The sequence below is a fragment of the Herpailurus yagouaroundi genome, unplaced genomic scaffold (genome assembly GCF_014898765.1).
Source record: "Herpailurus yagouaroundi ecotype Mexico unplaced genomic scaffold, PumYag 100, whole genome shotgun sequence".
NCBI classification, from domain to species: domain Eukaryota; kingdom Metazoa; phylum Chordata; class Mammalia; order Carnivora; family Felidae; genus Herpailurus; species Herpailurus yagouaroundi.
In genome coordinates, this window is record NW_024412391.1 from 26,984,872 (window position 1) to 26,997,823 (window position 12,952).

Genomic DNA, 12,952 nt, shown 5'->3' on the forward strand with positions numbered 1-12,952 from the left:
TGCTGGGTCTCTGTCTGGTTTAGGAATCAAAGTAATGCTGGCTTCATAGAATGAGTCTGGAAGTTTTCCTTCCCTCTCTATTTTTTGGAACAGCTTGAGAAGCATAGGTATTATCTCTGCTTTAAATATCTGGTAGAATTCCCCTGGGAAGCCATCTGGTCCTGGACTCATTTGTTGGGAGAATTTTGATAACTGATTCAAATTCTTCACTAGTTATGGGTCTGTTGAAGTTTTCTATTTCTTCCTGTTTGAGTTTAGAAGTGTGTGGGTGCTTAGGAATTTGTCCATTTCTTCCAGGTTGTCCAGTTTGTTGGCATATAATTTTTTGTAGTATTCCCTGCTAATTGCTTATATTTCAGAGGGATTGGTTTTAATAATTCCATTTTCATTCATGATTTTATCCATTTGGGTCATCTCCCTTTTCTTTCTGAGAAGCCTGGCTAGAGGTTTATCAATTTTGTTTATTTTTTCAAAAAACCAACTCTTGGTTTCATTGATCTGCTCTACAGTTTTTTTAGATTCTATATCATTTATTTCTGCTCTGATATTTATTATTTCTCTTCTTCTGCTGGATTTAGGCTGTCTTTGCTGCTCTGCTTCTATTTCCTTTAGGTGTGCTATTAGATATTGTATTGGGGATTTTTCTTGTTTCTTGAGATAGGCCTGGATTGCAATGTATTTTCCTCTCAGAACTGCCTTTGCTGCTTCCCAAAGCATTTGGATTGTTGTATTTTCATTTTCGTTTGTTTCCATATATTTTTTAAGTTCTTCTCTAATAGCCTGGTTGACCCATTCATTCTTTAGTAGGGTATTCTTTAACCTCCATGCTTTTGGAGGTTTTCCAGACTTTTTCCTGTGGTTGATTTCAAGCTTCATAGCATTGTGGTCTGAAAGTGTGCATGGTATGATCTCAATTCTTTTATACTTATGAAGGGCTGTTTTGTGACCCAGTATGTGATCTATCTTGGAGAGTGTTCCATGTGCACTCGAGAAGAAAGTATATTCTGTTACTTTGGGATGCAGAGTTCTAAATATATCTGTCAAGTCCATCTGATCCAATGTAGCATTCAGGGCCCTTGTTTCTTTATTGTCCATGTGTCTAGATGATCTATCCATTGTTGTAAGTGGAGTATTAAAGTCCCCTGCAATTACCACATTCTTATCAATAAGGTTGCTTATGTTTGTGATTAACAGTTTTATGTATTTGGGGGCTCCCATATTTGGCGCATAGACATTTATAATTGTTAGCTCTTCCTGATGGATAGACCCTGTAATTGTTATATAATGCCCTTCTTTAATTTAAAGTCTAGTTTGTCTGATATGACTACTCCAGCTTTCTTTTGATTTCCAGTAGCATGGTAGATAGTTCTCCATCCCCTCACTTTCAATCTGAAGGTGTCCTCAAGCCTAAAATGAGTCTCTTGTAGTCAGCAAATAGATGGGTCTTGTTTTTTAATCCATTCTGATAGCCTATGTGTTTTGGTTGGAGCATTTAGTCCATTTACATTCAGTGTTATTATTGAAAGATATGGGTTTAGAGTCACTGTGATGTCTGTAGGTTTCATGCCTGTATGATGTCTCTGGTACTTGGTGGTCTTTGCAACATTTCACTCTCAGAATCCCCCTTAGGATCTCTTGTAGGGCTGGTTTAGTGGTGATGAACTCCTTCAGTTTTTGTTTGTTTGGGAAGACCTTTATCTCTCCTTCTATTCTGAATGACACACTTGCTGGATAAAGGAATGTTGGCTGCATATTTTTTCTGTTCATCACATTGAAGATCTCCTGCCATTCCTTTCTGGCCTGCCAAGTTTCAGTAGATAAGTCTGCCACTACTCTTACTGGTCTCCCTTTGTAAGTTAGAACATGTTTACCCCTAGCTGCTTTAAGAATTTTCTCTTTATCCTTGTATTTTGTCAGTTTCACTATGATATTTCGTGCAGAAGATCCATTCAAGTTACATCTGAAGGGAGTTCTCTGTGCCTCTTGGATTTCAATGCCTTTTCCTTCCCCAGATCAGGGAAGTTCTCAAGTATGATTTGTTCAAATACACCTTTAGCCCCTTTCTCTCTCTCTTCCTCTTCTGGAATTCCTGATACAAATATGGTTCCATTTGATTGCATCGCTTAGTTCTCTAATTCTCCCCTCATACTCCTGAATTTTTTTTTTTATCTTTTTCTCAGCTTCCTCTTTTTCCATCATTTTATCTTCTAATTCACCTATACTCTCCTCTGCCTCTTCAATCCGAGCTGTGGTCGCCTCCATTTTATTTTGCACCTCATTTATAGCATTTTTTAGCTCCTCATGACTATTTCTTAGTCCCTTGATCTCTGTAGCAATAGATTCTCTGCTGTCCACTATGTTTTTTTCAAGCCCAGTGATTAAGTTTATGACTATTATTCTAAATTCTTGTTTTGTTATATTGCTTAAATAGTTTTTGATTTAAGTAGCTATCGCTACTTACTGGAGTTTCTTTTGAAGAGAATTCTTCCATTTCGTCATTTTGGGTAGTCCCTGCAGTGGCTCCAAACTACAGGGCACTTCCCCTGTGCTTTCCAGAGTAACTTGTGTTGGCGGGTGGGGCTGAAGTCAGACCTGATGTCTGCCCCCAGCCCACCACTGGGTCCATAGACTGGTTTGTAACTTATCTTCCCCTCTCCCAGCGGCAGGACTCACTGTGGAGTGGTGTGGCCCCTGTCTGGGCTACTTGCACACTGCCTGGCTTGTGATGCTGCTTCGATGGGATCTGGTGTATTAGCCAGGGTGGATCCGCAAGGTGCACAGGAGTGGGAGGGGCAGGCTTAGCTCCCTTTGCTGTTGGTGGTCCCCTGCAGGAGGGGCCCTGCAGCACCCAGAGCAATGGATCCACAGAAGGGTTGGGTGTTTGTGCAGTGCAAGCAAGTTCAGTGACAGGGAACTGGTTCCCTTTGGGATTTCAGCTGGGGGATGGGAGAGGGATATGGTGCTTGCCAGCACCTTTGTTCCCCACCAAGTTGAGCTCTGTCTTCCGGGGCTCAGCAACTCTCCCTCCCGGTGTCCTCTCACCCTCCCCACTCTCCAAGAGCAGAGCTGTTGACTTTTAACATCCCAGATGTTAAGTCCCACTGGCTGTCAGAACTCATGGAGTCCAGTCCCTCCGCTTTTGCAAGCTAGACTTGGGGGCTCTGTCTTGCCATGCGGGCTGCCCCTTCACTGCCCCAGCTCCCTCCTGCCAGTCTGTGTAGCACACACCGCCTCTCCGCCCTTCCTACCCTCTTTTGTGGGCCTCTTGTCTATGCTTGGCTCCAGAGAGTCTGTTCTGCTAGTCTTCTGGTGGTTTTCTGGATTATTTAGGCAGATGTGGGTGGAATCTAAGCCATGAGCGGGACGAGGTGGGCCCAGCGTCCTCCTACGCCTCCATCTTCAATCCCCAGTTTTTTATTTTTTTATTTTTTCAATGTTTATTTATTTTTGAGAAAGAGAGAGAGTGGGAGAGGGGCAGAAAAAGAGGAAGACACAGAATCCAAAGCAGGCTCCAGGCTCTGAGCTGTCAGCACAGAGCCCGATGCGGGGCTCAAACTCACAAACAGCCAGATCATGATTTCAGACGTCGTCAGACACTTAACTGACTGAGCCACCCAGGCGCCCCCCCCCAACCTTTTTTTTTTAATTTTTTTAATGCTGAACCTATTTTAAATTATAGGTTGCCACCTGTGTTTCAGGACATCTTAATCCATTTTTACTTGTCTCTACTAGAGTTTTAGTGGTTTCTTTGTATTTAGAGTTGAATTAGTCCTCTTATCTGAACACCAGATTACCCTAGTCATAAAATGAATATAATTACTTTAGATTAATAAAATCATAAAAATGAATATACTTATTATCTATAATGAATTTACAAATGAGATCCTTACCCCTAAATATAATAAGAGTCCATAGAACATAAATCTCCAGAAAAAGCATCGCCGAAGGGCATTAATGAGTTTGGGGTTTTTCTTTGATGCCAGTTCTCTGTCCCATTCTCTGCAAAAGAATAAAAAGTGGGACCAATAAGTTGCATGTACAAATATTTGAGTTGTTTTATTTCCCTTAACATAGTTTTATTCTCACAAAGACATCCAAGGAGATTAACACAAGTGACTAAAGAGACAAAAAAAAAAAAAAAAAAAAAAAAACAACCTTGTGGAGACCTTCCAACACCAACACTCATCAGATGTTTGGCAGAATTTGATGCTTCACTATGTATCAATTTTCAAAGAGTTGACTTCATGACAAGGCCAGATGTGATGGACAAGAGGCAAGCCCAGAAAGTTCTGGGCTTCTTAAAGCAGTGCCAAGAAATGGATTAGTAAAGTATGACTCTTAGGAATATACATTACTATGCTTGGGACAGAGTGAAAAATAAACAAAAATGTAACTTTTTTTCCTCTTTGCCTTTTGATCTTTACTTGTTTAGGAACTGTAGTAGATTTTACAAAATTTATCTGTCAAAAAAACAACAATATAAAAAGTCAGGTGAATTTTTCTGTTATTTAACATTAGAAAAGCCTGTCTGAATGACTCTGTTTTTAAATATAGGGGTATGAAACAAATCTTGTCAAACATCGTTTTCAACTACTAAAGTCATTTATTAGAGTAAAAGTCTTTAGAAAATTAGAACAGAATCAAATTCTATATTTTCTGGTAGGAATAGAAACCACATAGTCTGAAAGAAGGTGGTATCAAAGAAATGTTTTCTTTTAAAAACTGTAAATTCATCTGTGGATTATATTTACATTATTGCCACTTCTGTTAATGAAGGCCCTCTTTCTCTTCCCAAGTTGTTAAAATATATCTTTGAATGTTACCCTGATATTCATTATTAAACTGTACAGAGATGAAAAGTTTCACAGGCAAGGACCAGACAAAGGGTTTGCATTTCATTAAGAGCTCTTTCCATTACTATTCTTCTACCATTACCAGAGCTGGTTTTAACTTACTCCAAAGGAAGACCACACAACTAAAACTTGAGGGCAAACCTAGCAGTCTGTGCATGGACACTGGCTCCCCCAAGAAGCTTACTACCAACAAGGCCTAATCGCCCTATCCCATCTATCTACTCTTTCACTCACATGCAGGGCCTGCCTCTTGTCCATATCATTCAGTGACTCACAACAGGGTAAGAAGCTAAATTTTTAAATTTTATTTTGTATTTTTAATTTTTATTTATTTTTGAGAGAGAGACAGACAGAACGAAAGCGGCGGGGCGGGGAGGGGGGAGGGTAGTGAGGGAGACACAGAATCCAAAGCGGGCTCCAGGCTCCAAGTGTCACCACAGAGCCTGACATGGGGCTGGAACTCACGAATCGTGAGATCATGGCCTGAGTCAAAGTTGGACGCTTAACCAATTCACCCAGGTGCCCCCAGCCTCTCTTCCAAAGGAAGAATGGGTCAGATGAGAAAGTCAGGAAAGAAAGGTGGTACACAGTCCAGAGAAATGGTTTCAAGGTGGGAAGAAGAGGTCAGCATGAAGTCATGTAGGAAGATGCCATTTTATTTGACATTAAGAGACCTCTGGTGACCCTGATTGATGTCATTTTGGCACCATGGTAGATGTGGAAACCATATTTCAGAAAGATGAGATGAAAAGGAAAGGTGAAGAAGTGGAGAGACCAGGAGAGCAGAGAAATGTTAGCTGTGGAAAAAGAAGAAGAAGGAGGGGGGGGGGGGGAGGAGAAGGAAAAAAGAATGGAGTAGCAACCTGAAGGAAAGGCAAGGTGGGATAATTTATTTTAATGGCTGGGATTTGAACATTTTATAGCTCGAGAGGAGTTAGCAGGGAGAGGAGGTAGTGTGGTTTCAGTAGCACCACAACAGACCCAGTAAGAATTTCAAACACTGAGAGTTAAATCATGAAGGAAGAAGCTCTATGCTTATCAAGTTTGTAGCTTCTCATGGAATGGGTGTGCAGTTTGCACATAGGAGTGATATAGAGGGTTCAATGCCACAGCCACAAACTGAGTCAGATGGGCCAGTGTGCCTCAACTATGTGGTAACCACCTAAGGACCTTTGTCACAAGGAAGTTATGAAATGTGAGTCCAGGTCACTTTCCAAGGGTGCAGAGGTACAAAGTACTACATATGAATGATATATCACTCTTCCAAAATGTTTCAATAAATTCTAAATAAAAATTTTATTTTTCAAAAAAGAAATAAATATGGTGAAAAGAGATACAAAATAAAGATAAAAGAAAGAATTTACGGACTTATGCTGGCACAGAGATATTGAATTAAAAAAAATAGTTATATTTTTAATTCGATTGATGTGGGGGATACAATAAAAACAGGAAGAACAATCTTAGGTCAGATAATACTACAAATTCAAGTGTCCTCTATTTGGCCATAAATGAAAATAGAACTGGAGTACACAGATTTTTGTTAACCTAGCCCTTCCTTGATTCATCTTTCCCTTAGCATCTATTCAGAACTAAGATATTCAATATCTACTGCTTTATTGTGAACTTGCTGGTACACCTACACTGTATTGTGTTTATACATTTTATCTCTGCAACAGTGTTACAGGTTTTCATATAATGTTGGTCATTGCACATTCAATTCCCATTCATTCAGCAATTGTTTATTGAGCATGTGCTATATGCCAAGCCCTAGTCTAGGCACTTGGGGATACATCATAAATAAACCAAACCAACCAGCCAACAAAAATATCCTTGCTTTCATGGCACTTATATACACTAAGTGCTCAATAACAGGAATTGGTCCTTCATCTTGGAAATATGAATCTATTATTCTCACTAACCTAATTCTTTGAATAAAATCAAGAAAAAATAAGGCTGAATATCTTACTTTGCTTTGAAAATATTTTTTATAGGGAAATGAGTTTAGTGAAAGTAAGGTAAACAAATTATGAGTCTCAACTTTTTTGAGGCAATAATTTACTAGCTACTTTTTCTGTTTCCTTTTCTTTCTTTTTTTCCTTTGGTCTAAGGTCTAGGGTCTCTAGGATTTTTCACATTTGGCCAAGGAGAAAGGACTCTTTTCTCCGTGATTTGTAAAGACATGAGCAAAGAGTTCTAAGGACCCACTGCATGGAGGAATCTGGTCTGAGAGAATAAAACCAGCACAAGTAAATGCCACCAAGTGGTCCTTGAGTTTCTGGTTCCACCGAGTCTCTAATGCCAGTTCTCTACCTAGGTCCCTTCACACAGGTAGGATACACAAGCCAACAATTTCTCTATATTTACTTAAGTTAGTTAATTGGGTTTCTGTTGCTGGTAATCGAAAGGATTCTAATACTCTTAGAACACGGAACTCTGAGAACTTTTCTATGGGAAGCACTGATCCTGGGGAGGCTATAAGTACAGACCTGCATTAGAATCTTGGCTTTGTCAACTCATTAGCTGGAAAATTCCAGCATCTCTCTGAGCCTCAATTTGCTCCCTGCAAGATAGAGATAATGAGGTTTTCCTCCAAGAGCTGAGAGGAGATACTATACCTAGCATTCAATATGTACTCAAAACTATGAAATTTGGGGGGCTCCTGGGTGGCTCAGCCAGTTAAGCGTCTGACGTTGGCTCAGGTCATGATATCACAGCTCGTGAGTTCGAGCCCCACGTTGGGCTCTATGCTGCCAGCTCAGAGCCTGGAACCTGCTTCAGATTCTGTGTCTCCCTCTCTCTCTGCCCCTAACCCACTCATATTCTATCTCTGTCTCTCTCAAAAATAAATAAACACTAAAAAAAATTTAATATGAAATTTTTACATTTCTTTGATATCCAATAGCCATAACCTTAAGATTTCCAAGTATGTACACTTTTATTCACATATTAATATTTGGGAGGCAAATAGACATAATTTGCTTCATAGATATTACTTCAGTCTTCACAAAATCTACTTAATGTTCTTTAAAGACAGATAATGTCTCAGAATTATTTCTCAGAAAAAGTCATTTATCAGAAATATGGTTAGTTTTTAAACCCTTCATTGTTTAATTTTTGATTGGTGAAGACTTCAGCAAGAAAATAAGATGCTCCTATTGTAAATATGCCATTTTGAGAATTAAGACATCTAAAAGATTAGTTCTCTATTCTCTAGAGTATTAATATTAATAATTAATAATAATTAACAGTATTAATTTCTCTTTTCAACTAGGGGTCAATGTGTATGAACATACCTTTCCAATTTTTCAGATAGATTGTCAGCAGAATCAGCCGAAGGGATCTGATATATGTCTGACAATTCCAGGCGCTGTCTGTACCCTTTCTTCAAAATTGGTCTGGTCCAACTAAAACAAAGAGAAAAGGGACAAATGTAAATATCCATGTGATCTGGCCTCCAATATAGACTTGGAATCTGATATTGTTTTAGTTTTTTTTCAACGTTTATTTATTTTTGAGAGACAGAGAGAGACAGAGCATGAGTGGGAGAGAGGCAGAGAGAGGGAGACACAGAATCCAAAGCAAGCTCCAGGCTCTGAGCTGACAGCACAGAGCCCAGTGCGAGACTCAAACCCACAAACCATGAGATCATGACTTGAGCGGAAGTCAAACACTTAACCGACTGAGCCACCCAGACACCCCAACTTTTGAGTTTTTATTCCCTTTGTTTTATTGTAATTTAATTATAAGTTTATATCATTTAATTTTTAATACTAGTTGTACTTAACAACCCGCTCAAAACTTTCCTAAAAAAGTTAACAACCCATACAGCTAAGCAGGGCCAGTGGCAGAAGATCACTGCCAGATGGTGGAAAGACTTGGGACAAGGGAAATGGCATTAAGGACAGAAAGGAAGGGGCCTACAGAAAGTTTAGTAAAAAGGAAAATATACTCCATCTATCAATAAAAACTACATGTTCAATATGTTTGAAATTATTAAATTATGACACTAAATTTACAAATAAACAGAATTTTACTATCTGTAAATTCCAAATATTATAAGGAATTTGTAGGAAATTTAAAAAATAAACCTTTTCATCTCTCTTTAAAAAAACTTAAAACATACATCTTTTGGTCCATATCAAAGACCTGATGACTATTTTAATAAATGAGTTTCCACCTTACTTTAAAGTAACCTTTTGTGGGGTGCCTGGGTGGCTCAGTCAGTTGAGCGTCCAACTTCAGCTCAGGTCATGATCTAACAGCTCGTGAGTCCAAGCCCTGCATCGGCTTCTGTGCTGACAGCTCGGAGCCTGGAACCTGCTTCAGATTCTGTGTCTCCCTCTCTCTCTGCCCCTAACCCACTCGCATTCTATCTCTGTCTCTCTCAAAAACAAATAAACATTAAAAAAAAATTTATTCAGTAACCTTTTGTGAGCTGCCTCTATATCAAAGACCTGATGACTATTTTAATAAATGAATTTCCAGCTTACTTTAAAGTAACCTTTTGTGGGCTGCCTCTATAAAAAGCTTCCTTACAATTGCACCAAAAGGCATAAAATACCTGGGAATAAATCTCACCAAATAAATTTCACCAAAGAGATGAAAAATCTACACACTGAAAACTAAATAAAGCTTATGAAAGAAATTGAAGAAGACACAAAAAAATAGAAAAAGATTCCTTGCTCCTGGATAGGAAGAACAAATATTGTTAAAACATCGATACTACCCAAACCAATCTACATATTCAATGCAATCCCTATCAAAATAACACCAGCATTCTTCACAGAGCTACAACAAATTATGCTAAAATTTGCATGGAACCAGAAAAGACCCTGAATAGCCAAAGCAATCTTGAAAAAGAAAACCAAAGCAGGATGCATCACAATCCCAAACTTCAAGCTATACTACAAAGCTGTAATCATCAAAACAGTATGGTACTGGCACAAGAACAGACACTCAGATCAATGGAACAGAATAGAGAACCCAGAAATGGACCCACAAACGTATGGCCAACTAATGTTTGACAAAGCAGGAAATAATGTCCAACAGAATAAAGACAGTCTCTTCAGCAAGTGTGCTGGGAAAACTGGACAGTGACATGCAGAAGAATGAACCTGGACCACTTTCTTACACCATACACAAAAATAAACTAAAAATGGATGAAAGACGTAAATGTAAGACAGGAAGCCATCAAAATCCTCAAGGAGAAAGCAGGCAAAGACCTCTTTGATCTTGGCCATGGCACCTTCTTACTCAACATGTCTCTGGAGACAAGGGAAGCAAAAGCAAAAACGAACTACTGGGACCTCATCAAAATAAAAAGCTTCTGCACAGTGAAGGAAACAATCAGCAAAACTAAAAGGCAACCACTGGAATGGGAGAAGATATTTGCAAACGACACATCAGATAAAGGGTTAGTATCCAAAATCTATAAAGAACTTATCAGACTCAACATCCAAAAAGCCAATAATCCAGTGAAGAAATGGGCAAAAGACATGAATAGACACTTCTCCAAAGAAGACTTCCAGATGGCCAACCGACACATGAAAAAATGCTCAACATCACTCATCAGGGAAATACAAATCAAAACCACAATGAGATATCTTACACCTGTCAGAGTGGCTAAAATTAACAATTCAGGCAACAACAGATGTTGGCGAGGATGCAGAGAAAGAGGATCTCTATTGCATTGTTGGTGGGAATGCAAGCTGGTGTAGCCATTCTGGAAAACGGTCTGGAGGTTCCTCAAAAAATTAAAAATAGAATTACCCTACGACCCAGCAATTGCACTACTAGGTATTTATCCAAGGGATACAGGTGTGCTGTTTCAAAGGAACATATGCACCCCAATTGTTATTGCAGCACTATCAACTATAGCCAAAGTATGGAAACAGCCCAAATGTCTATCAATGGATGAATGGATAAAGAAGAAGTGGTATGTATGTATATATATATATATATATATATATATATATATATATACATACACACACAATGGAGTATTACTCAGCAATCAAAAAGAATGAAATCTTGCCATTGCAACTATGTGAATGGAATTGGAGGGTATTACGCTAAGCGAAATTAGTCAGAGAAAGACAAATATCATATAACTTCCTTCATATGAGGACTTTAAGACACAGAACAGATGAACATAAGGTAAGGGAAGCAAAAATTATATAAAAACAAGGAGGGGGACAAAACATAAGAGACTCTTAAATATGGAGAACAAACAGAGGGTTACCGGAGGGGTTGTGGGAGGCGGAATGTGCTACATGGGTAAGGGGCATTAAGGAATATACTCCTGAAATCATTGTTGAACTATATGCTAATTTGGATGTAAATTAAAAAATATAAAATTAATAAAAAAAAAAAGAAAAGAAAAAAAGCTTCCTGTGTAGTCTGTCCCCATTTTAATATGATATTACACCTTGATATCTAGGTTTGATTATCCAGGGTTCCATAGCCCAGCATCATCAAACCACATATATTCAGTAGTATTTAAAGTCAAGTTAGCCATTCATAATTATTAATAAAATTTAGTGTTTCCTGATAAACTTACCACAGTAAACCCATATTTGTATCCTGAAATAGAAACTTGGCTTAAACTGAAGTATAAGAACTAAACTCAATGACCTTAGGCTACCTAGCAATCACGAGAGTTACTCTAGAGAAAAAATTTATTCTGTGAGTTTAAACCTATAACACTGAAAGAAATTTCTGCCCCAACAAGTTCTCTTATTTTGTATTTTAGAAATATAAAAACAAAGGCAAAACAAAACAAAAAATTCCCCCAGATATCTACACATAGACAGTCTATGATATATTAGCTACAGCAAACTCCAGCCACCACTCCTTTTGAATAATCTTAAATAGATTAAACATACTTAGATGGAATCTAGGAATGCCCAGTCAGGATTTCTACTTCCATATTTCTTTCATTAGAAATCAATGAGTCTTGGGGCGCCTGGGTGGCGCAGTAGGTTAAGCGTCCGACTTCAGCCAGGTCACGATCTCGCGGTCGGTGAGTTCGAGCCCCGCTGTCAGGCTCTGGGCTGATGGCTCAGAGCCTGGATCCTGTTTCCGATTCTGTGTCTCCCTCTCTCTCTGCCCCTCCCCCATTCATGCTCTGTCTCTCTCTGTCCCAAAAATAAATAAACGTTGGAAAAAAAAATTAAAAAAAAAAAAAAGAAATCAATGAGTCTCCAAGTGGTTCTGGAAGCAAAGCAAGTGCACCTAGAATAACCAACAGCAATAAATCCTGTTCCTTCTCCTCTTCAAATTTGTTCCCACCATCTCTTCCTTTCATCTCTAATTAATCTTATCCTCCTTCATCCATAACCAGTCACTATATAGTGACAATGGACTTTAAAAAATGATCTACTTAGAAAGTGTGACAGTTTCCAGAGTTCTGGCTATTTCTAACAGAAACTAGCTAATCATTACTTAGTGGGTAACAGAGATCCCTAAAGTAAATAGTTCTTTATAACTTAAAAGTTTTTAAGGGATTTGGGGGGGAGGGAAGTGTCTAGTACCCAGATACACTGTTCTAGTCACTTAACTATAAGATGCTTCAGATTTTATTAAGAAAGATGCTAGCAGTTCATTTTTTTTTAAATTTTTTTTTTAACGTTTATTTATTTTTTGGGGACAGAGAGAGACAGAGCATGAACGGGGGAGGGGCAGAGAGAGAGGGAGACACAGAATCAGAAACAGGCTCCAGGCTCTGAGCCATCAGCCCAGAGCCCGACGCGGGGCTCGAACTCACGGACCGCGAGATCGTGACCTGGCTGAAGTCGGACGCTTAACCGACTGCGCCACCCAGGCGCCCCTGATTTTTTAAAAATATACACACACAGACAGACATACACAGAAGAAATTGTGTTTAGTTTCATTTATTAAGATAATACTTTCAAGTTTTGTATAGAGTGACTTGTAATTCTTTATAACAAAAATAATTTTTCAATCATAGTCATTATTAAAGCCTTGATTTTCACAAAACCTATCCCCCTGAAAACCACATAATTAAAGCTTATAATCATTTTTCCATTTGACATTTGGCTTTTATTAATCCAACAGAGACATCTAACATTTTCATGTGC

General features: G+C 38.6%; 1 protein-coding gene across 2 annotated transcripts in view; it reads right to left on the bottom strand.

The window, feature by feature from the left end:
* Positions 1-12,952, bottom strand: part of CFTR (CF transmembrane conductance regulator) — a 187,169-nt gene that overhangs the window by 150,948 nt on the left and 23,269 nt on the right. For both annotated transcript variants that reach the window (XM_040472161.1, XM_040472160.1), the window contains exons 2-3: positions 8,147-8,257; positions 3,891-3,999 (exon numbers count right to left, since the gene is read on the bottom strand). In XM_040472161.1, the coding sequence (XP_040328095.1) occupies positions 3,891-3,999; positions 8,147-8,257 (220 nt within the window). The remainder of the gene's footprint in view (positions 1-3,890; positions 4,000-8,146; positions 8,258-12,952) is intronic.